General features: G+C 39.0%; 1 protein-coding gene across 4 annotated transcripts in view; it reads right to left on the reverse strand.

Annotated features, from left to right (window-relative positions):
• ARMC9 (armadillo repeat containing 9) overlaps nucleotides 1–24578 on the reverse strand; it is a 62879-nt gene that overhangs the window by 37849 nt on the left and 452 nt on the right. For 3 of the 4 annotated variants that reach the window (XM_017810811.1, XM_017810809.1, XM_017810808.1), the window contains exons 2-10: nucleotides 24250–24337; nucleotides 22477–22596; nucleotides 21748–21918; nucleotides 20603–20758; nucleotides 18032–18124; nucleotides 16696–16720; nucleotides 10647–10804; nucleotides 8619–8717; nucleotides 1171–1206 (exon numbers count right to left, since the gene is read on the reverse strand). In XM_017810811.1, coding sequence (XP_017666300.1) covers nucleotides 1171–1206; nucleotides 8619–8717; nucleotides 10647–10804; nucleotides 16696–16720; nucleotides 18032–18124; nucleotides 20603–20758; nucleotides 21748–21918; nucleotides 22477–22596; nucleotides 24250–24300 — 909 coding nt within the window. In that variant the 5' untranslated portion in view covers nucleotides 24301–24337. The remainder of the gene's footprint in view (nucleotides 1–1170; nucleotides 1207–8618; nucleotides 8718–10646; nucleotides 10805–16695; nucleotides 16721–18031; nucleotides 18125–20602; nucleotides 20759–21747; nucleotides 21919–22476; nucleotides 22597–24249; nucleotides 24338–24578) is intronic. The other variant, XM_017810810.1, reaches the window with a different exon arrangement.

A 24578-nucleotide genomic window follows, 5' to 3' on the forward strand; every position in this document is an offset into this window, starting at 1 on the left:
TTCTTAACTGCTCATCTGTAATCAACTTTTCTCAGTATCAAACCCCAGACTTATTTGAGGGAACAAAATCCTAAAGATCAAGGGAAAGGTGTCTGTTATGAACATTCATGTCATCAGTAGGAACAGGTTGATTGACACAGGTGATCTTTTACCATAGGTGAATAGGGGTAGTATTCTCTATATCAAGATAAAAGAATCACATAAAGAATTGTCTATTGCATTCAATACTTCTATGACTATTTCTCAAAACAAAATGTTGTTTTAAGGAGAAAGTTGAGTGCCCACACAGGTTTACTGTAATTCCAGGTGATAAATATGTTGGAAAAATAGGTAGTCTTTCTTGAAAGGCAAAATCTTGTTTTACCTAAAGAAAGCAATAAAAATATAAATATGCATTATTTTAAGCTGACTGACATTTTTCAGAATTGGTCAATCACTTTTATGAATTGATTACATACTGAGTTACTTAGAAGCAAACTCATTTCCTTTCTTCACAAAGAATGCACTGAATATGGGCAAAATTAGATACTTATGGTGTACTTGTAGTATTGCCAGAATATGAACTTCCATCTGGGTTACAGAAGTCACAGGCAGTACACAGAATATAATTTTGCATTTTCAGTTTTCACGGAAAAAAGATCCATTTTAATTGTATGAAAGAATTTTATAACCTTTACTACGGAAAGAAAGTTTGACTTTTGGAATTAAAAATACAAACACGTAGAACACGATACCCCTCTGAAGAGCACAACTCAACTTGCTGTATTTACCTTGAGAAATAATATTTATTTGCTTTGTCAAAGGTGTTGTGGGATCAGCTGGTGTTGGCACACATCAGGGACATTGTATGCTATGTACAGATGATAACATGGAAGAAACAATTGTTTTCTGCATGCTATAGGAAGCTGTAAAGTTTAATGTAAAATCTGTGGGCAAAGCTGCTCTTCTGTTGACATGCTGCATTATGTGTATTACAAAGAACATCTATTCCATTCCCCATGCAGAAATTCCAAGCCTTGCACAGTTTTTGGCTCTTCATAAACCATACAGTTAGTGTCATGACAAGTTAAAATGCAGAGAAAAATGTTCCACATTGTGAAATGAAGAGAAATATAGAGCATGACAGATTGAGCAGGCAACGTGAAAGGATATAAAGATAGAGACACTTACATATCCGTCATCACAAGGGCTCATAGAGTAATATCCCTTTATGGGCAAACAGGCACACATTAAAATAAAGAAGATTAAAAAAAAATAAGTTAACAGAAATAAATCACAGAGAAATGCACAGTCCTAAAAAAAATAACAATAAAAATCAGCTAAAAATTAACAGACTATTAGCTTTGAAAAGAAAAGTATAATCACCTCCTAATCCTCATACTGGTATGTCTTAGAACTGAAATTGGTGTGTCTCTCTTGTGATATATTTACAAGTTTCTCCTCTCAACACCTGGCAAACATACCTAGTCTGCATATTATTCCACTGTAATCATTAGTTAGAACAGCTACATATGAAGCACTGACACATGTATGTGAATATATGGCTTGTACTGTTCAGTGAGGCAGCTCAGAGAGAGATACCAATGGACATGGTATCGATCAGATCTCGGCTTCTGAGAAAGCAGCTGCCAGTATTCTCCATACTTGCTTTGACTGGTTTTTCTGATCAGCACATAACAAAAGCCAAGACAGACAATTTAAGGTGTTTGAGCAACATTAGCAATTCCTCATCTGAAAAAGCTCCAAGGATAAACTAAGAAAAACTGGAAGTTTTTAGTATCTGTGGAGGGAAGCCTAAGATGTAGTTACTAAAATAAATGATGGTGATAATTCACGGTTCAAGTAGCTTAGTACAAAATATGTCATGTTCTCTTTAATTAGACTAAAACACTTAGAACAGCTTTGTATCTGAAAAGAACAGTCTTAATTCAAAATAAAAGTACACAGTTCAACACAATGAAATAAGACCAATGCTAATTACCTTTGCTTCCAATCTTTTTGTGCAAACCTGCCAGTACTTACTTTAGAGGACATTTTTGTGCAGATGAATAAGCACATAAACACTGTATTTATGAGGCTGCTCTTTAACAGACATATACAGCCTTACATGAGAAGACATAAGAAACCTGCCACTTTTCACCGTGAGCAGAAAATAAAGTTCTTACTATTCTTTAACCAATTTTAAAAATCTGACATTATTCTTTTTATTACCCTGACACTTAGAATTCCCTGATGCAAATGAGTATTTTAACTTCTATGGTGCTATGCACATATATAGACAGTTCCTGGCGAAGACAATTTAAAATTCAATTTAAGACAAAGGACAGCATTGATGGAGACCAGTAAGTGAGCAAAAGAAACCAGGAGATAACCTGTGTCATGATGAAAGACATTTCAACACATGCATGACCTGAGCCAGTGAAAACGGACATAGGCATCTGGACAAAGACTACATTAAAGGTAAGTTTTAACAATAAAGAAAACCACAAAAGGTTGGACCAAACAAACTTTCAAAGTCCCCTCCAACCTGAGCTATTCCATGATTTGAGGACAGTAACAGGAAAAGTTTGTGGAAACCCCTACTGGTGGCAACATCTCACCTTTCGAGATGAAGAATTCATGTAAATAAAAAACCCCGCAGCAACTTGTGAAAAAGGCATCATATACTCTATCAGCAGAAAAAAGAACTTCTTGCTTACATAAAGAGAGAAGTTTGTTTCTTCATTTCCATACATAAATGGCAACATATAAAAATCACCCCATGGACAGGGATGCAGAAGACTCATATATTTCATCCTAAGAAAAGCTCACTTAGAGTAGATGCTGTTTGCTGCAATGCAGACATTATTTTTAAATGAAAGAGGGTACATCCACATCATGCCTGGTGAATCCACCTTGAGTTTTTAATCACTTTGAACCACTTAAACTAAAAACCTTCAGTTACCCTGATCCTGGGTTTCATGGGGTCTCCTGGTGCAGAAAACTTTCACAAGTAAGAAGCTGAACACCTGCCACAAACTCTTATGGTTTGACAGCATGTGCACAGTTGCAGTAGAAAGGGTGTTTGAGGACAAAAGCACAGAGCACAAGAAAAACAGGAGCCTCTGCTAGTCATTACAGTTATCCCAAGAATTAAAATAAAATTTCCTCTTGGTTTACAATTTGTAAATGACAGTTTCACTTTACAGAGTAGCTGGTGATTTTGTTCAGTGACAGAACTTTAAAAAAAAAAAAAACAAAACAACAAAAGAGACCTAAAACTTGCAAGGGACGTTAATTCACCTAATTGTAGCTACAGGTAAATATAATCAGACTGAATAGCAGCAAAAAACATAATGGGCATTTATTCTATTCCATGACACAGGTGCAATATATGCAAACATCTACACAGCTTTCAGGTCACAGAAAGATTCCCCATTGGTTAACACACACCTCTATTATTGACAGAAACTGTGTATCTGAAGAAACAATTCCAGTTTGCCCTTCAATCCAAAGTTTAGAAAATCTTATTACCTTATCTCTAATCCAAGAAATTCTAGGAAGGTGTACATCTTACTTCAATCCAAAAAGGCTCTTTCTGGGTTTAAGACTTGAACCCATGCTACTTTTGATAGGGAGTGAATGTGCTAGGTTTGTGGTAAAAAGCCAGAATCCTCTTGGCTTCATGATGTGTAATGAATAGAAAAAACCCACAACCCATGCTTCTTATCCACCAGACAAATCACTACCAGAAAGGTAAAAAAAAAATAAAATTAAACTTATCTGCAGAGTATGAAAGATATAAGAACCTGTGATAGCCCTGTGATAGAATACTGTAGTTGAAACTATTCAAATCTACCACCACCTACATCAGTCCCCTGTCCTACTGGATATCAGAAAGTTGGGAATCCAATTGAACCTTTAAATAAATGTTTCCTCAGCTTGTCAGGCCTGGTGCTCTGGCCTCCTATTCTTAAACCCAGACCTTTTGCTCTGACAATTCTCTCAGGTTTCTTATCTCCCAGTTCAGGACCATATATGCCAAATGACATGATGGAAGGTGGTGATAACATTCAACTGCAGCTAGGAAAAAAGCCTTATGGTAAAACAGGGCTTTAGAGAGACCTTGGAAACATCTCCCAACTGTAACACAGTTGTGTGGCCTCTCTCCCACTGTGTGCAGCAGATGCATCCTGTTAATGGATTGTGGGTCAGGCTCACGAGCTGACCCAGGAGGTCAGAGAGATGGCAAGAGACATGGAGTTGCACTGCAAAAGAATGAGATCCAAGCCAGATCATCAGAGAGCACAAAGCTGACATCAGAAGCCCTTGCTAAGTAAGAGTTCACAGTGTGATTACAATGGAAAATTCTTTTGCTTATTAGTGCCTCAGGTCTTAAAGCCAGTGCAGTTAGTAAGACTTGCTTCTGGGATTTGTCCTCCTGATACAAATTTCTTCCAGTATGAAAGGACAGGCCTTCAGTCATGGTGGGGGGCAAACCAGGAAGCTGATGTTTGTACAGTAACAGCACACATTAATAACTGATACATGTCACCTTTATTGTAATTTCAAAACCTGAGACCTCAAGGCTTTCTATTACACAATACTCCTTTCCTGACATTAAAAATTGAGCACAATGCATTGGGGAAAAAAATCAAGTTTGCATACAAATAATGCTACCAAGGATATAATCCAAAGTATTCTCCTTAATTTCCTTGGGCAATTGTTCATTTTGGTTAACAGCACTCATATAATGCTCCTCCCCTGTATAACTTCAAACTACCAGTGTAGTGTAGCTGATTAAAAAAAAATCACTGTAGAGCTCAAGTACAGATCTCAGAGAATGCTGCAGTTTTAGCATTTTCTGCTCTCAGAACCTGACCCAAAACCTGGATTGTGCCCTCAGTTGTACCAGTATGGCTGACTGTAAACTCAAGCACCTCGTCTTTCCAAACTATGTAATGCACATTTACTCATTCCCTAAATAACAGAGATAGGAATTTAAGGCTGCATGACAGCACCACAAAAAAAGTAATTTCCTTGCTAATGATTTTCTATTCTGCTCATCTATTTAGAGACATTGATCCACCAGAACCAATTTATTTAAGGATCTGGCCCTGACACTGGTGATGTCAAGTGAGAGAGGATCAAATCCTGAATACCCAAGGTAAAGTGGGGAAAAAAAGCCAAACAACAAACCACCATATTTAATGCCTGTCAAAACTCTTCAGACAATTACTTTTTCAAAAAAACCTCTCACTCATCTTGCCTATACAGAGACCTAATGGTAAGGATGAGCAAACAAGTTGCCCCTCTGCAAGTTTCTTCCCTCTGCAATTATACAGGTGACTGTCCCTTACAGCAGAGGGTGGTTTGTGAAATGGAGTAGCTGGAAGGACCATACTCTAAGTATTTATGAGCAAAAAGTGAGGGAACCTTCCAACACAAATCCAGCACAGATGCTGTGAACTTGTGCTACTGCTTAGTCTGGGTCACGGTGCCTCCAGCTTTATTCCAAAACTTATGCAAAAACCTGAAACCACTTAAGGGTAGAACAATAACATCTGAGTGTATAACAATGAAGTATTTGAATCCCTGAAGAAAAAGTAATGGGATGGCTTAGTGGCCTAGTGGCAAGCAGTCAGAATTTTAGTCCATCTCATCTGGCTTCCTGGATTAACAGTCAGGGAGTGGCTACAAATCTTTTGAGATTATGAGAAAGGAGTTTCATTTTTGTTCTCATAAGGTAGGCTATATGTATGTTTTTCTTCTTACACTTATTTGTGTTTCTACATGTTTGCTATTCGTGTATAAAACCAGAACCCTTTACTTTGGAAATAAATGAAGAAATTACAATCAATCAAGAATAAGATGAGGAAACCTGATTATGACACAGAGAATGTCTATATGCAAAGACTGTGATCAGCCCTCCAAAACTTGGCTAAATGCCTCAGACAGCCTGTGGGGATCTGCTTATAGAAATGACATTAGATTTCAACCACAGTAGCTACTATAACCTCATTGTCAAGGAGTGACCTGAAACAGTCAAGAAACCCGTAATCTAAACAGTCTCAGTGCTATAACTGGACTGGTCCTTCACCAGAGAGCTTGGATGGCACAGCAACTACCTCAAACAGTGTGGGTAAAGGAGCCACAAAGTCACACAGAAATAGTAATGCTAGTAAAGCCTAGTATAAAAATAGATACAACTGTGCTAGAAAAACACAGCTTTACTCAGTTTAACCTGGCTAATTTGGGACAAAAGAGAGGCAAAGATTTACCTCTAGCAGGAAAAAAAATCCACCACTGACACATCGTCTTTCTCTAACCTATCTGCACAGCTGGAGACTGTGTTAAAGTGGCTGGAGTGGCTTAAGTACAGTGGAAAAGGTGCTTTCAGAGAAGAAAGGCTTTTAGAGACACTTTCAGAGCAGCAGAAGTAATGATGCACAAGATCAATAATCATTTCACAGATGAGAATCTCTTAGTAGAAGCAAACAGAAGTGTGGCTGTAAGAGAGTGAGTGGTCACCTAATGCTGTCAGGCAGCATCAGCCACTCCTCATGAATGGTAACTTTTGTCTACCTTGTTCTTAAAAACCTCCAGTGACAGAGATTCTGGCTGAAATACTGATCATACTCTGCCGCCCACAGACTTCTTCAATGATCATTTATCGTTCTTAAAACTCTTAAAAGTCTCTTTTTTCACACAGAAGGAAACATGCCTATACCTAAACGCTAAACCATATCAGGACAGATTTTTATGCTAAAATAGCTATGTGATAGGTGTACAGAAAAACATGCAGCCTAGCAGTAACCCAGCCAGCTTTTGTCAGAGAAGACACAGCTTCAGCCACTCTGCACTCTCTGCAAAGTAGATAAAGAAACAAGTCAGCACCTTAAATGAGGGTGACATTCTTCCCTCTGGCCCCTTCCCAAAAGGGTTCAGGAGACTGAAGGATCAATTTATGATAGAAAGAAAAAAATAATGAGCAAAACCTTGGGCAAATGGAGCACCTTGAAAGCACAGGAGAAAAAGAAAAGTCTTGATCCAAGCAGAGAGCAGGAACAGAGAGAAGAGGGCACATGGCTGTACAGAATGGATTATCTCAGTACATGGAAGGGGAGACACATACAACCCCAACATCAGATGGCAAAAATACAGAAGACTACTGGGGTACCTAATGCATTGTCTCAGAAATAAATCTGAGCAGAGAGGAATTGCAGATAGCCCATAGTGTTGAGGTACCAGACAAACAGATCCTAGATCCTTCTTCAAACCCTGGAGTAGTGGCTTTTGCAGATTGCGTAAGAAAGCACCTCCTAAATTCATGGCAAGTCAGAGAGAGGAGTTTTGACCATTAAGTGGGAAGTGAAGGCATTTAAAACAGCGTGAAGAACAACAAGGAATAATATTGATATCTGAAAATATTAGCATGTAGCGAAGGAAAGGGAACATTTTTATTATCTCCTTATCTTTCTGTAACAGATTTCCAAGAGGAACAAAATGTACCCATAGTGTCATTGTTATTAGAAATCTTGGCTAGAATAAGGAATTTTATTTTCTTCTGCTTTTCCTTTGACTCTTCACCAAGCTCTTCTACTACAAATACACATGAACACCTGCCACAGCAAAAACAACAAGCAGAGTTCATGATTTTGGCTTGTCTTTGTAAAACAGTGGCACACAATATTTTATTATTAAAATATTTTAATGTTGTTTTACTATTAACACTTATTTGAATAATTTGAACAAGCTAGGTACAAAAAAAAGGTTGTAGCACTGAATTGCTCTTCTGCTATCATTAAGTCATTTAGAATCTCACAGGAATAGTTTCATAGATGCTAGAAACTATCCTAAACTGGTTCTGCTGCTGAAGAATAACCCTAAAGCTCCTTCCCTGCTCAGGCAGAAGAGATTGAGCAGAATATTAATGAGCAAGGTATAGTGCAGTCATCTGAAAAGAAACTGGAGGCTGGTGAAGTGGGGAAAAAACAACCCCAGGAATCCTGAGCTGCTTATCAATAAGATCAAAGATTTTTAGATAAGATGTTAAAAGTCCATCATGTAAATCAATAAGGTGGCTATGGTATATCTTCTAACTGCTCATCTAACAACTGGCTCTTACTGAAGAGGGAAGTCCTCCCTTCCTCCTCTTTTCTTCATTTGCTCTCATGATCCTGTGTGATGCTTCTCCTTTAGCTGGCTAAGCCAATTCTCTCTAGGGTTATAGGAGCATCACTGACAGCAGAAAGGAACAGAGCACGAGTCCAGAGCCGAGCAACCACTCCCCCTTTTAGCTAAATTAAATTGGCTAATATGTGCCATCAAACCCACTCAGAACATTAGCTTTAGGGTTTGGGTTTTTTTTTAAAACATTCAGTTAGCATTTTAACAGATACAAGCTTTACTGTCCTCACAACAACAGAATTAAATATACTTATGCAGCTACGAATGCATAACCATGTCATTCACCAGCAGCTGAGATCAACAAAACGTTATGTATTGCCAGGTTCTTATATTAGCTTGAACACATTATGTCTTGTCTTTACCATCTCACATTTATTGTTCAATATGCAGCTTAAGTAGTATTGTCTATTGAGACAGTTACTGTAAAAATCCCAAACATTATTACTTACAGTTCCAGGCCTTGTGAAGTCAATACTGTGTGCTACACTTTGTCTCATCTGATTGCTGAACAAGCGAACACAAACACTTTGAAGATACTCTGGCGTGATCTAAAAATTAGGAAACAAAGCAAGAACAGGATTATATAAAACTTACACCTTCTACCAGACAAGTATTTCTGTATTAAAAGTTGTTTGGTTGATTTTTTTAAAGAGAGTGAGAAATCACACACTTGAGACTCATTGACGTGAGCACAAGGAATATACTGCAACTACTGTTCCATTCAGAAATTAAAATAACTGTAAATTCCCTTTATCTGGGAATTGTTATGCTATTAACAAGACTAATGCTAAACACTTTCAGAGAGTCTAGAAAAAAACTAGAATTTGTCACACCTATGTTTCCATACAGATGTTCCTCAACCAAGAGGTTCCAAATCAAATCAAATTCAAAAATGAAGCAGTTTTGTGCTTTAAACAATCATATGTTGATGTGTTGTCTAGCTAGAGAGCAGAACTTGCATAACTGTCTTGTACAGAAGAGAGAATAAATATGAATTACACAGTACAACACTTTGTGTTTCAATGCAAAAAGAATAAATATGAATTACACAGTACAGCACTTTGCATTTCAATGCAAAACATCTCAGTGGATTTAGGGTTTTGCTTTGGGAAATCTACACCACAATATAACAGCCTGATTTCAGAACAGTTAACAACTTCCCCAGAACAGAGGCAAGAGCATCGAGATTACAGAAATACAAATGGGGACACTTCTGATATTCCCAGACCTACAGCAAGACGACAAAACCCTTCAAATTCAGAATGCTGCAGCTTCAACATGACTTTATTCAGTATCCAACTCCACTTTGGATTCAGGAATGACAGAAACCAAGATTCATAACAGAAGAGCACCCTCAGCTGGACACACTTGGGAAGGATTAAATGACTGCCCCGCACAAGGCTTACAAAGGAAATTAAAACAGGCATCTGCAACAAAACAGAACCAGCGCCTGGTTCCTCCCCGACAGAAGGTAACTGGATATCACCCTGGAGAGCACTGAGGTGTGCAATGGGAAGCAGCAAATGAATGACTATGTGTTTATTGTTTCTGAAGTCCATGTGAGCAGATACCTTCCCTAATCTGCTGTAAAGCATAATCCACACCTACAGGCAAATTCTTCCCTGCAGTAATACGTGAGCAGTCAGTGATCCCAGATGCACAGTAGCAAACCACAAGATGTTCCTGCTGATGGCAGAAGGACAGTACATATTGACTTTTCAGTAGGCAGCACAGGAAACCCCAGGTCATTCTTCCTGCTAACAATTCACAGCTCCTTTAAAACCATCTAGAGGCCGCTAACATCTGCTGTAAGAATAACCTTCAGGTTACACAGAAGTTATAGTACAGAGGCACGCTCGCGGAGAAGGAAGCACAACAGAGGAAACATACGATAAACTTCGTATAAAAAATACCCATAAGAAAATTGTACCTTCTTCAGTCACATACGTGTGGCCCATTTCACATGGTAACTCATTCTCTCCTACCCCAGTTCCCTTTATCAATTAAATTAAAAAGTTCAGCTTAGCAAAACAGAGAGCAAGGCTTTTCCTCACCAAAATTTTGGATGAGAAGATTGTTTCCAGCACCATGGAACTTGAACCAGACCTGACAGAAGTTTTAAACACACAACAACTGTTGATGGGCTGGATTGCAGTCAGTAGTCACAGAAATAACCTCTAATCACTGCTGATGCCACAGCTCAAAAGGGGACTCTCATAAGAGATCTGAGGTGTCTTGTGAGATGGTGATTAGTTTTTTCAAGATTTCTGAGCCAGCACAATTCAACTCATCTTTTGCACTACATTTATCCTTCCACACAGGGTCAAAGGAAGAACCTCTCATCTAAAGTGCTGTGTTTCATCAGTAAAGAGTCACAGTACTAACAGAAATTCTCATAACTACAAAGCTTAATTCACATTTTGATCTCCATTTTCCAGGGGGTGTGGAAGCAAGCACCCATCTGAGTCATTACTTACCATCTTCCCATTGACTGTGGCCTCCAAAGAATCCACCAGCTCTGCAGTGACTCCAATGAGATTGTGGTAGTCTACCTGCATTTTGTTAAATCGTTTCAGGTAGGTCATGGTCCTGTGCTCAGACTCCACTAACTGTTGATGAAGATGTTGCAACATTTCTGTCAACAGAATAATCAAAAGAGAAGTAGCATCACCTTTTCAAACAAAAGGACAAAAGAACCCACAGGCATTTTTACTGCTCTGAAGGCACAACTTCAACTTCCAAGGTGTGGAATTTCACTGCAAGGATAATTCAGCACCTCTAGTGTGATTCCATTCCATCACAACAGCTACAAGTATTTATTAAGCCTTAATCACCAAAGAAACAATTGATTCCCAGTTACAGCAGTAACATAACTATTAGACAGTGAACAGCACTGAACACATTTGTGAAGAAGATGCTGGTTTAAAGGTCTGTTACTAGGAGAAGTTCCAGCCTATCCATGACAAAACGAGGCTCCGGGCATCGAATCAGAACAAATGACAACACACAGCTGATTAACTGGACTTGCTGTCTGCAGAGCAGTCATGCACTATCTGTGACATTCACTAAAGTAACACAGGGTAGAAAACATTATCATGACCAGCAACTGGAAAGGTCAAGTAGCCACTCCAAAGGTAAAACACCAAAACAGGAGAAGGACACTACCCCGAGATTCAAGCCACTGTTTGCTAGATTATACCATGAGGCTGGGTGTTCTATCCAGTTAATGTACAGGAATTGGTATTTAGGTTATGTAGTGCTTTGTTTATTTTAAAGACTAAGTCTTCGATTTTTGGGGGGAAAATGGTACAATTCACAGAACAAAAGAACCCCAAATCCAACCCAAAAACATTCAAGTTATCCAGTTCCTCATTTGCTATTTCCTTCAACTGAATTCATTGAAGTTGCAGGGAATTCTCTACTTCAAAAAATTTTTCAGGTGACTCTGGTTGATGGTAAGCTGTATCAGTCACTTTTAGTACCTTCAGTTTCTGAAAATAACTCAAATTGGTCTTTTTTCAATAAATAAATTATTAATAATATCTGTTACATTTCTGACACATTTTGTTCCTTCAGGTTCAATTACTTTACAGACCAAAGCAAACTGAGTATCAGAATCTGTACCCTCCACCCCAGTGTCAGACTCATCCAAATCAGTTCTACATGGAACTCAGGCATGGAATCTGGAGCTGTGTACCACAGTGCACATCTCTGTGACTAGACAAAACTGTGAAGGGAGGTACAATAATCCTATTGTTACTGCTGATGTTTTGTATTTTGCTAGAACATTATGTTTTAAATTAGGTTGCTGAGAAGCCAGTATTGCTTTAGTGTTTTGAAAATGGCATCAGGCCCATTTTCAAACAGAGGGAATATTTACCATAGGATTTTCTGTGAAACAATGGGCAGGAATCAGCTTGACTCCAGAGTTTCAGACAAAAGTAGAATTCCTTCTCACAGATTTAAAAAAATTTTGGGTGAGGTTAGAGCATTCCAAACAGCCCAATATGATACAGTTTAGGTCCAAGTAGACCCAAAGGGAAGAAAAACAAAATAGCCAAGATAAAAACTGGAAAACAGAGAAACAAGTTCCTGTTCCTGGCTTTGAACAGATTTTGCCCACGATCTTCTAGGAAACCCTTACCCTCTCTCATGATTCACTATCTTTTTCCATAAATACATAGGTCATACGTCCCTGGAACACCAAAGTACTGGGAAACATAACTGATGTAAGTAGAAATCTGGGATCCTCATTTCTAAACAGTACAAAGTTTCACTGCACAGTTACCTCCGAGTTTAAAAAAGCTCTGCATATAACACCTTATGATAAAAAAGCCCTGGAGAATTAAGGTGTAGTTACTCAAAATCTGTCCCTTTGCTCCACTGCTCTCTGAACTGGGGCACAAACCTCTGCTGTCCCATGGCAGGTGGCACAGGGTGGTAATCCTTAGGAGAGGGAAAAATGGGGAGGGGAAGTCCTGTGTTAGGAGCATGGCTTCTTCTATGATTTCAAATGTAGGAGACTGCTTCAAAAATTTGTCACATCTTATGGATTTTGGAGTTTTTGAAATACGTTGGGTTTTTTATCCCATTTATACTAAAAGCAGTAGATGGCAGAACAGCTCATTTTTGCTACCAGAAAATTTAAGAAAAATTATCTTTTTAATGGGATCTTTTACAGAAAATGTGTGTTAATAGACTTTAGCTATAAACTGTAGCTATAAATGGACAATCTTAAAATTAAACATGGAATATACAGAGAAGGTACATTTTCTTCTACAAGTTAAGAGAAAAAAAACCCCACAGAATTATTTTACTCTCAAAGCCTCCTACCCTTTAAGGGTGGCTTCTTTTTGAAAACCATTCATGAGCCACAGCATTCTGTACCTCCAGGGTTTGTCACTGACACCTGATATCAAGCTGCAAATCAAACTACCATAATGATATTTCTCTTACACTTTCTAGAAGGGAGCCAAATCCAGTGTGAAATAACAACAGAAGCTGTGACAAGCCACAGATCCTGTTCAAATCCAGCAAATGAACTCGAAAAAAAAAAAACAAAAACAAAAAATGAAACACTACTAGAACAGCTCCCAGTAACATTAAGCAATCCTGCTGAGAGCACCAAACCTTTTACAATTCTGTAAGCTCTTAAAACCATCTCAACCGCAATCAATATTCATTAACTTAAAACTCAGACAAGTTAAGATACCTTCCAAAGGCAACCCAAATTATTCAGCCTTGATAATAATAATTCAACTCTGATTTTATCTTCATTCCACAGCCACTACTGCTACCACAGCTTTAATATGATACAGCTCCAAAACAAGAATATTTTTCTAAACTAACAGATTCGGAGAGCAACCATGGCACAAAAGGCAGCACTTTATTCCACTGCCTCAACAAGCAAACTGGAATATATTTTTATTTAACTGTGACACAACACATTTGATTCAGAAATTTCCAATGGATGTATCTAGAGCGTGACTTCACTCAGAGGAAAGTTGGAAGCACCAGATCACAAAGCGTAAACCTTCTCAAAGTTTGCCTGCTTTTCATTGCCCAGTGGGTAAAATTTCCAGTGAGGAAAATCCATCTTCCAACTAGAGTCAGTAGGAAAAACACTACATAACCAAAACTCAGTGCAGATCATCACTGACAAGTACCTCTTCTAAGCACAGAGGGCTGTTGGAAGAGCTGGTCCTGCTCTGCCCCGTTTCCCCTTTACACTCCTGTCACATCCCAATAAAAGCATTCACTTAGACAGATCAGGGAGCTACTAGCCCAGGTAAAAATCAGTATTTAGTGGCTTGTTTGAAACCTTAAATCATTACCCTCTGAGTCAAGATTGGGTAAAAGGAACTGGTGCCTTTCAGAGGCATTTCAGTTTACATTTATGTCACCTTGCAGAAGTGATCAGACTGCACCATAACAGGAAACAGAGGGTAACTCAAGACATGTGGCTTCTCTCTTTCCCAAACACAATTCCCAACACTCACAAATCCTTTTTACATATCATAAGCTTATCAGAGGAAGAAAAAAAAAAAAGCTCTCTAGACCTTTATTATTCATATGAAACATTCATACATGGAGGAAAAGAGAGGAAAATACAGCACAGAGGACTAACCTCCTGGTGTAGGAAGATGTAACACACAGCAAAGCTTGTCACTCTGCCAAATGAAGATGCTGGCACCAAGCATCAGCTGAACTACTGTGTGTTTCTACCAGTATTCTTGCCTGCTTTCTCATGTGTGGTTACACATATGCACATAATTCCATAAGAAGCTTCTTGTTCTAAGTGAGAGATTGGTTGTTTTCCTTTACAACAACTTACCTACTCCTAAAACAGGCTTCCTGAACTTGTGCTTGCTTTGTCTCTTTCTCTCTTAATCTCAGCCTACCCTCACATACTTTGCTAGAAGCACTGACACTAGCCAGGCTGAGCTCCTGCACACAATGCAGCAGAGCTCTGAGCAGAGGAGCTGCAGGTCTCAAGAGCTGTCAGACACTGGGGCTCCTTAGGCGACACTGAAACCTTGCTCTCAGAAGAGGCAGGAGTCTCCTTCTTGCTTATCACATCTCCATAAAAATTACTATCCATATTCTGACATATTTCCACATCAACAGTCATTTAGACTTTAGCAAATCCTGACAGACAGGTAGGTCACACTTCACTTTCTCTTGTGCAGCAGCCTGACACACTTCTCCCACCCTCCCCTTCCTTAAAACAGTGGAAGAGTGGCTGTGAACTCATCCACAGATTTGTAATGAGGCAGTGAAGGGAACAGCAGCTGAACACCCTTCCAAATACTTAATTCCCTCCATTCCTGTCAGCACAGAGGACACAAAGAAGGTCTGAAGCTCTCAGTGCAAGATGCCAACCATTCTGCAATTCCTTCCTTTCCAGCCAAACTGAAAACATATGGGAGAGCTGTAAGTTAAGCACCACTGCCACACAAATAGCTTTCAAAGTCATACAGGGATTGAAGTTTTTTAGCAAATGGGTAAAAAGCCAGACTGTGCAGGTAAATCAGGCAAGGTAAACACACAGAACTCTCCTGGGCACCCGCAAGAGCATTTGCACCACCCCACCCAAACTTGAAGTACTTCAGCGTGTCAGACTGATGACTGGCAACTATTTATAAAAGGCTGTTTCCAGGACTCTGACATACTGCTCTTCATTCATGTGTTGCCTATAAATTTTCTCTGCGTTTCCCCCTCACTGATAAAGGAAACATTCTCCAGCAGCGAGGAAGTGCTGTGGATCCCACGTGAGCTGAGCAGTTACTGCAAAAATAACCTCTTGGATCCAAAACTTTCATACGAGACAGTCCTCAAGTAACCTTTATGAAAAGTCCAAACTGACTCAACCTCCAAGGCACATAACAGATCTACAAATAAAGGCTGACCTGCATGGATTCAATTCCATGACAGTTCCCGTACTTGTAGAAAGCACAGAACCTTCCCAAATGAAAAATAATTAGGCCCAAAATAACTCAGGCACAATCATGTAGTAATTTATTTTTAATCAGAGTATGGAATTATTGCCTTCAGGAAAGTCCATCATGAGGAAAAAGAGTAACTTCTGGAAAATAAAAATCCACAAAGATCTTTCTAATATTCAGTGAAAGTCTAATGCAACACAAAGCTGAAAATAACAAAGAAAATATATGGAACTCACACTAGAAGAAAGCCTAACTTTCTCTTTAATTCAATCTACAAAGAGTAAATCCTCAGGGTAAACCTACAGATTAAATTAACTCGAGAGGAAAAGTCATTTTAAGAACCCAGCTGGTCTCATACAGATCTCTACCTATAAAGTGTTTGCAGAAAGTCATGTGAAAAAGTGAATGCAAGGTATTGGAAACTAAGTTCTATTTACTGAACTGATTTTTAAAGGCACATATTTCAAGTGTCATCAGCATCTAATGGGATTCATTATTTTTAAAGGGCCCCACGTCACATACACACTACAGTGCATATAAGCAGCACCTCGAAATGCAACACATCAGCCAGTCACATTTAAATTAACACATTATTATTCAGGAGATACTAATATGTACTATTTTAGGAGTTTAAACAGGATGAGTGAAATCAACTTAGACATGTTTAAGATCATCAGACAGTGATCAGAACAACTGTATGAGATTTAAAATGTGGAAGATACAGATAGGCCCAAGCAGGTAAGGGAAAGCAATCTGAGGCAACTTTCATCAGAACTAAAAGTGGAGAGCTGGTATGCACTTCTTATGGAGTTCTCCACTATTTTTTACCACGTTTCAGGACAGAATAGACATTAAATACAAATCCCACTACTAGGCCCTCTCCCATTTCTAGTACATGCCTATTTGATGCTCAACCCTCTGAGCTCAAGCAGTCCAGCAGTAACCCCAAGGCAGGGGTCTGGATTTCAAAGGACTTTCTGCCACGTACTACTAGTTTCCCCATCCCTGCAGGCACACCTCCTGCTACTATCACAGCCCCTAATAATCTTCCAGATTATCCTTACCACATCTCAGCATTTACCTTTGTTGCATTGTCCATTCTCTTTCTGTTGCACAAGTAGGAGCAGTTCAGGAAAACGTGCGTCCTTTCAGTACATGTTTGTTCCAGAGACACAGAATGAGAAATTCAACCAACTGGCAAACTCAAACAAACCAAACAGTCCTGCTGCCCCAGGCAACAGCCACAGGAGATGAAGAATAAAATAATCTACCATAAATACATGAAAATCTCTTAAATGCACAAAGCAGAATGTTGCATAGAGTGTTGAGACCTTTGGTTGACCTTTAAAGACATAAGATCCAGCCCTGATATATAAGATACAGGAATTCCAGTCTAACTGCATTAATACCAAAATGAAAAGTCAAACTGCTGATTTTACATAAAATCAACCTACAAGTGTTTTAAGACAAGTGACGTTTTTATATCTAAGAAATATCCAAGGTTTAATTAGGATTCAGTCCATTACTCCATGAAGAGGAATAAGCAAAGAGAAAATTTTCTTCAACTGTTGTATGGCAGACTCCCCCACAAACATCTGTAATATGGGAGTGAAAGTAGTGTTTTGATTGCTTCTCCCCATCCTGGTAAATGGGCAGGTATGAAACAGAAGGGATCTAATTTCCAGCTCGTTATTCAATTCAACATGCTGCTTTGGAAAAAAAGTAGGATATAGCAGGAAAAGGACTTTCAACTTATTTTGCATTAAAAAAAAAAAAAAAAAAAAAGTAGGATATAGCAGGAAAAGGACTTTCAACTTATGTTGCATTAATAAAAAAAAAAAAAAAACAGAAACAGAGACTCCAGTTCCATTCTGTCTACCTTATCTTTAACTGTATAGACCAAAACTGGAGAAGAAAATTTGCCATACAGCTAGTTAGTTTTCAAATTAGGTCTGACAACACAGCTTAAACAGTATTGTTAGAAAAACAATACAGTCTGAAGCACATGCCATTCAGTGAACCAATAATTTCTGGAATCCTTAAAATCCCTGGAAAACTTTCACTTAGACCCTGACATGGCTAATTTAAAAGACTAACAGCTTTAGAAACACTGAGAAACAAGTCAGGTCAGGTTGGTGCCTTCGGGTATGCTGTACTTTATACATGGAAACAAAGAATGGTCATATGATAAAAGTGCAGGTTCATATGTCTCTATGTATCCATACATTGTCTTCACATAACTTTTACAGAATTTTTTTTGAATGTGGAATATAAACAACATTTCCTATCATAAAAACACTGAACTGTAACATTACTGCAATTCTGCAATAAATCTTATCAGCACACTCTTGCAATAAATGATATTGCCTCTTTATAGTAATTCTAATTATCATCAAAGTGTTTTCTCAAAAGGATACAAATAAAGTGAGAAGCCGAGGAGTCTGTCTGGCTTTGAGAGTCAGAGACAGGAACTTTTCCAACCTCGTCCTCAAATCCAACGTCCAAGAATCCTTGAAAAGAAAAACAAATAATGACAGTTGTTCACCAAATATGTACACTCTGCAGAAAGTACTGTTTGGATCACAGCAACCTTCCACTAGAAGGCAGCCAGCACTGGATTGAAAAGATTTCCCCTTCACTGTTACTAAAGTGAATGTGTTTGCTCACTACCCATAAAAGACTAAAGAAGTTAGATGGGAGTTCAGGATTATTTCTAGACAAGAGTTCTTGAAGCACAATGTGGCTTTATTTCAAGTGCAAAACTATCACATAGTGTTGGTGCCTTGCAGGCACATGCAACAACTGCTCCAAAAGTAGAAGTACCTTTAAATACAAGCAACTTGAGAAAAAGATAAAAAATTAACATGAATTTAATATGAATTTTACATTTATTAAATAGAGTACAAAATGAATAATTTTGCAGTGCTCAGTTTACATCATCTTTCACTCCTAATGAGATCTGGGAACTGTAGATTTAGTCAATAACTGTTGCAAGCATCATGACATGACATTGGTGATCAGGGTACAACATTTCTAAAATAAGGATTTGGAGAAAAACAACTCATATACAAAAAACAGACCAACATAACAGACCAACACTGTTAACTGGAATGCTGTTCTCTGCCTGACGTAGTGTCTCATAGGCACAAGAAAATAACAGCTAAGGAAAAAAGCCAAAATACACCTTGGAATCCACCAAATCCTAATTTCTTCTATTTCCCACCTTCAGTGAAGCCAGTTTCTGCTTGAGGAAAAGCTAGTCAACAGATGAAAAAGCTCTATCTTAAAAGTAACAGGAGCTTCCTAAATTTACTGCTGTATACGTTTACGTTGCAAGCTGTTCTCACAGCTCAGATTTGCCCTTATTTCACCACGCTGGAGAATGTACAGAATTTACTTGCTGCATTTACCAATTCAGTATCCAGACAGCGGTGTACCACAGCACACTGTATATTACCTAAGGAACCTTGTCTCCTACAGAGAGGAGTGTGTATTATTTTTCAAGATGTATTACACAAACTGACAGGAACTCCTACTATATAAAGCATCAGATGCCTGAGAAAAATATATGCCATCAGAACACTGCTTACTAGACTAGTGACTCACTGCTGCTCTTTCTCAAACATAAAACAATCTGTGTTTCAACACTCACATGGAATGAGTTGTACAATTCCCACAAGAAAATATGAGTGACTGTGGACTAAGAGCTTGGACACTGGGTTACTATGAATAAACCTGAGGATCTTGTCTTAGATAAGGCATTAAAAAAAAAAAGCTGCTAAGCATAATTAAAAAAGAGTAGGCATATCCCATCTCTGAGGTCAACCAGTCCATCTCATTATTTATAGCTAGTCCCAAAGGAAAATGGCAGTATATGCCTTTTTTGGTGATAAACTGGAGCTCCTCAACAGCTGGTACATCCAAAGTCAGCCCTAGGGCAAATATCACTTAAGCTTTGATTTGATATCAAAAAGTGTGTGGCAATGGGGGCTGGAGGCATCTCCTTGCACCACAATAGTTGCCCACAGCTGCTTAGCCAGGCCAGCACAACTGCCCACGTGGTCAGATAGGGAAGCGTTCCCAGCAGATAACCCTCCCCACAGGGATTGCCACCAATACTTTGGAACATCAAGCCCCAGCTCTGAAAGTCATCTCCTAACCATCTGCCCAGAGAGTGGTCAGTATAAGGGTGTTTATTACCCCTTCATCAGCAGAGTAACTGTAGATCATCATCACACTGAAAGTGCACCTGGAAAAAAGACCTATTTTGAAATTCAAGCACACCAAACTTCTACACTCTCTTCTCACCTTGCACATGCAAGTCTAAGAACTCAACTCTGAAACATTCCTTCAAATGTAAAGGCTGAAACATATTTAACAAAAAAAATTAACTAGGAAAAATGCCTGTGGCAAGAGTCACCAAACCACAAAGCACAGCTATGCTCTTCCAGCACTTTTTTTTGGGAGGTGGGGGGAAGAGTCTCAAAACACAGACAACACTGATTCGTTTTCTGTTTCAAGAGGATTACTTACTAAATCGACTCTCTCTTTTCCACATTAAATGAAACCACTTTGGTCTCCTTATGCCTAAATATCATGCTTTAAATGCAGTTATATATACACAGATAGTGGTCTTGGGCAACAACCTCAAAGCAAGTAAGTTGACTTGAACTACTACAGAGTCATTCCCAGAAGCATTCATATTTCAGGGATGTGTGGAAAAGGAGAGGCAGCAATGCTAATTTATGGACACAGAGATGGCATACCACTCAAGACTCAAGCAAATATAAAATACATATTTAAGATGGCACCCTGTTATTGATAGCACTCTCACAACCCTTCCTCCATTAAATATATGTTTTTTTAGGATTGTACAGTTTCTGCTAAAAGGAACAATAAAGGCAAACACCAAACTAAACATTATTGAATATTTATCACCCCATGAGAAAAGTCATCATAAATACCATCTATGCAACACAGATACTTACCTGGAAAAGTTCTTTAAAAGAAGGGTGTACCATGGGGTTTGGAACAAAAGGCAAAGCATAGAAGGGAAGAAACTCTGTAGTCTGGCTCAGTGCAGCTCCTTTTGTTTCCAGGTATGCCTTAAAATGAGAAATCCTTTCCTCAAGTTTAGCTTTGTCCTAGGAAACAAAGTAGCATATTTAATTTAGAAAACTACCACTCTGAATGCACTGCAAAGCTGGAAAATACAAGCAGAGACCCAAGTATATTAATACCAAATCTGATATTCCAAAACCCAACATTTATTTAACTAGAGAACATTATATCATGTTTTCACCAGTCATAAAAGAAAATTTAAACCAATGTTGTTGTTTCTGTCATGTAGGTCCAACAAAAGAAGAGACAGAAAATTGATTTTGAACGTAAATCATTCCTGCTCACTTCAGGCTAGACTTCTAAAGCAAAATGCCATTTCCACACTCAGGCAAAGAGGAAACACCTACTAGACATGCTTTATATCAGTGATAAGTGAGAACCACAAAAATCCTGGTGCACAGCACCAGGCAGGGAAGCTGGCACACAGAACAGAAGTTCCTTAGAGGCTGGAAAACACACAAAAGGCATCCAAATACTCCTGTAGCAGCTGACAGGTGAAAGGCAGGAGCTATTAAGTCCCAGCTGATCTGGCTGAGTACAGGCTACTTAAATGTCTCTTCATCATAAAAGTCCCATGGAAGAGAGATTTTATTTTATAACAGCTTGGAATTATATTTTTCAATATGATATATTGAGCTGGTCAAGATTCAGCTTCCCCATTTAATCAGAAATTATTATATTTTAACTCACAGCTACAGTTCAAACTGGAAGCAAAGTAAGTGTTTTAAGAATCTTCTATGCTCTGCAATTACAGATGTGAAAGTATTGGCATGCTGGTATTTTCCAAGTTAAAATACTTCAGGAGCTCCAAGATATGGGCAGCTCCAACTTCCATCTCTGTGCTTCACAATACAAAGGGTCTGGTTCATCTAAAATGCAGATTATGGCCCAAAACTGGATACATGCTCCGGGTGTTCTTAGAAACCATCCCATCCTCATTCACACTAAAGACAGATAAACGAAGCAAAACAAACAAAAGCAATTTGGGGTTTGAATTGTGAACCAAACTTACAGGCTTTCCCATAGTTTGTTTCAAGAGGAAGGTGGCAAAGTGTATGTGAAGATAGAACTCCAGCTTCTGAGCAACAGGGTCATTGTCTCGCACTGAAGACAAAACGTGCTCCTCCCAGAGCTGGAAGAAAACTTTCTGCTCACCATTTTCAAATGCTGCAAGCAGATCTTCCTGCAAAGGGGAAAGGCATTCAGTGAAAAAACAAACACAGAAGAGCTACATTTGCACAGCAGTAATTTAGTGAATGAAGAATTCAAGTGCCATCTGAAAACCTCAAATTAAAGGTTTTATCCAAAAATCTATCACAGTTCAATGACTGCCTAAGTATTCTTTCACCATGTATTTTTAATATCTTTGAGAGCCTGAAGCAACCATGAATACAGGAGGTAAAGCCCAAATTTTCAAAAGTTCTGGGAACCCAGCTTTACTGTAAGAGAAAAATAAATGTCCAGAGTGTGTGAAAATCAGTCTTTTCAACCTACGGTAAGCTAAAAAATAAAAGTAGTGTGAATCAAAACTACTGTGTTCAAAAGGACTGGAGTTCTGAAAAAAAAAAAACTAAACCCAAACTTGAGGGTTCCTGTACTGGAAGAAGACTGCTAGAAGACTTCATCAAATAATCAAAAATCTGTTCAGACAGTTCAGATAATCTCATTGCTGTAGTAACTCACAGGGTCGTTAGTGGCCTTTAACTGTCTTTAGCATTACTCAATGTAAATTATGCATTACCTGAACAGGCAATGGATCTTTCAAGGAAACATCTGCTGGTTTAGGGAGTGGCTTCCCTTTTATTTTACATTCCTTTTTAAATACCTTCACTGTTTCTTCAAATTCTGCGAAATCCAAATACTACAAGACAAAAACATGCAGGAACAAAAATTTTTTTAGATGATTAATGCTTCAAAATAAATGATTAATCATTTTTTAGATGATTAATGCTTCAATGGATGACCCATGAAATGCCAAAGTTTCTGTATAGGAGGATCCATAAGTGCCAAAAACTGCAGATTGACAAACCAGGAACTGATACCTTTTGGTAGGAAAATACTGACTCTAAACTTCCTCCTGCATCCTAGAGACAACCAAGTACATCCTCTCTGAAAGAATGATGCCCCTTGCTTTAGTCAGTAATTTCATTCTACCAAAGAAGAAAATTAAGTAAAATCCATTAGTGTTATATTCTGTTTGAAGAAACAAGTAAATTACTTCCTTGCAAACAATGCTCTTAGAGGGCACAGCAGTCAGACAGCTTGAGCTCTTAGCCAGAGCCCTCATGTGAAGCTGTACAAGCCAATGACCAACTCATCAGGCACTGTTCTTCTACGGAAGAAATAAACAGCCCTGCCTCTTCCTCCCACAGTGTACAGTCAATATATTAGACACAGCTTTCCCCTCCTCCCCTCATCTCAGGAGTCTTAGTCATTGGCTGCTGAGGGAAGACATCACACTTCGTTTTGCAAACTTGACCTGGATTCCCAACATTGCCACAGAGAACAAGAATTGCTTTCTTCACAATAAACATAAATAGTAGTATAGTAGTGATTAAGAACTTAAATCTCTTTTTAGAACTGTTTTTAGATTTAAGCTGTGTATGACTTTGCCATATGGTTGACTCTTTTGGGAGGCAGTAACTGTCCTGGCTTTCAAGACACAGCCTGGTGACAGCTGGGCACAGTGGGAGCTGACTGCCACTCCTGATCACCCCTCTGCAGCACCAGCACCTGTGGAATCTGCAACAGGATGGATCATACAGGGCAGAGGGATTCAGTTGGGTGTCCACTCGGGGCCCTAAGCTAGGCTGCCAACACAGGGTCAATTAAAGGGATGAGGAAGCAACAAGCAGCAGAGATCACAGTTTGTGTCTTTGTTCTAATTCATAAACATCCCATTTTAGCCAATTTATCCAGAAGCACAGACTGCCATAGAGGTACCTGCCCTTCAACACTTGTCTCTCACTGTCTTTTTCACAGGATTCTTTCACACTTTATTATGATTTCCTCTTATGGGCAATAGGGGTAGAGGAGTGCCTAGCTGGAAAATCCTGCTTAGGCATTAAACCATGGAGATCAGTAGTCTCAGGAGTTGTCTGGGCTTTGTCAGCTCTAGGGTTTTTATATGCTTCTGATTGTATACACACATGGAATAAGGTGGCAGCCAAGCAAGATTTTAAAGATCTCACCTTTACCATAGGCCGGACCTGAGCCCCAAACTTGTCAGATGTAATCAACCTCATTCTTCCCTTAATGACAGCCTCATTTCCAATGAACAATAGATAATTTTTGATTGATCTGCTGTTTGACTGCTGACATTTTACAGATATTGAGCCCTTTGAACCTACAGAGCATGACAGGAGTCAGTATGATTTCAGACTGTAGCAACACTTGGCCAGATAAAAACTCCAGAATGTAGACCACAGTTACAATGCCTGGCTATGAAATTCTGCCTTGCTTATTTCAACAGCAACAACAACAAAAGGAAAAGAAATAATGAGAGAAAACCAACCTCTCTCACCAGTCCAAGTAACTCAGCCTCATATGCTAAAATGTCACCCATTGCTAAGCGTTACTGCTCCGCCTCATCGCTGATAGAGCTGGAAAATGGTAAAGAACGGGAGTGTCAGTGGCAGCACAGGGCTCACACAGCACAGCCCGTCAGCCATCGCATCTCCAAACAGCACGAGGAGGAGACACACACACAGACACACCCACAGAAACACAGTTTACCTGCCACGTCTCATCTGCCCCCATCCCCTCTCTCCCACATCCCACCTGCCCTCGTCCCACCTATCCACATCCCACCTCACCTGCCCACATCCCCCTTGCCCCCCTGCC

Source organism: Lepidothrix coronata, unplaced genomic scaffold (assembly GCF_001604755.1).
Source record: "Lepidothrix coronata isolate B3197 unplaced genomic scaffold, Lepidothrix_coronata-1.0 Scaffold29, whole genome shotgun sequence".
NCBI lineage: Eukaryota > Metazoa > Chordata > Aves > Passeriformes > Pipridae > Lepidothrix > Lepidothrix coronata.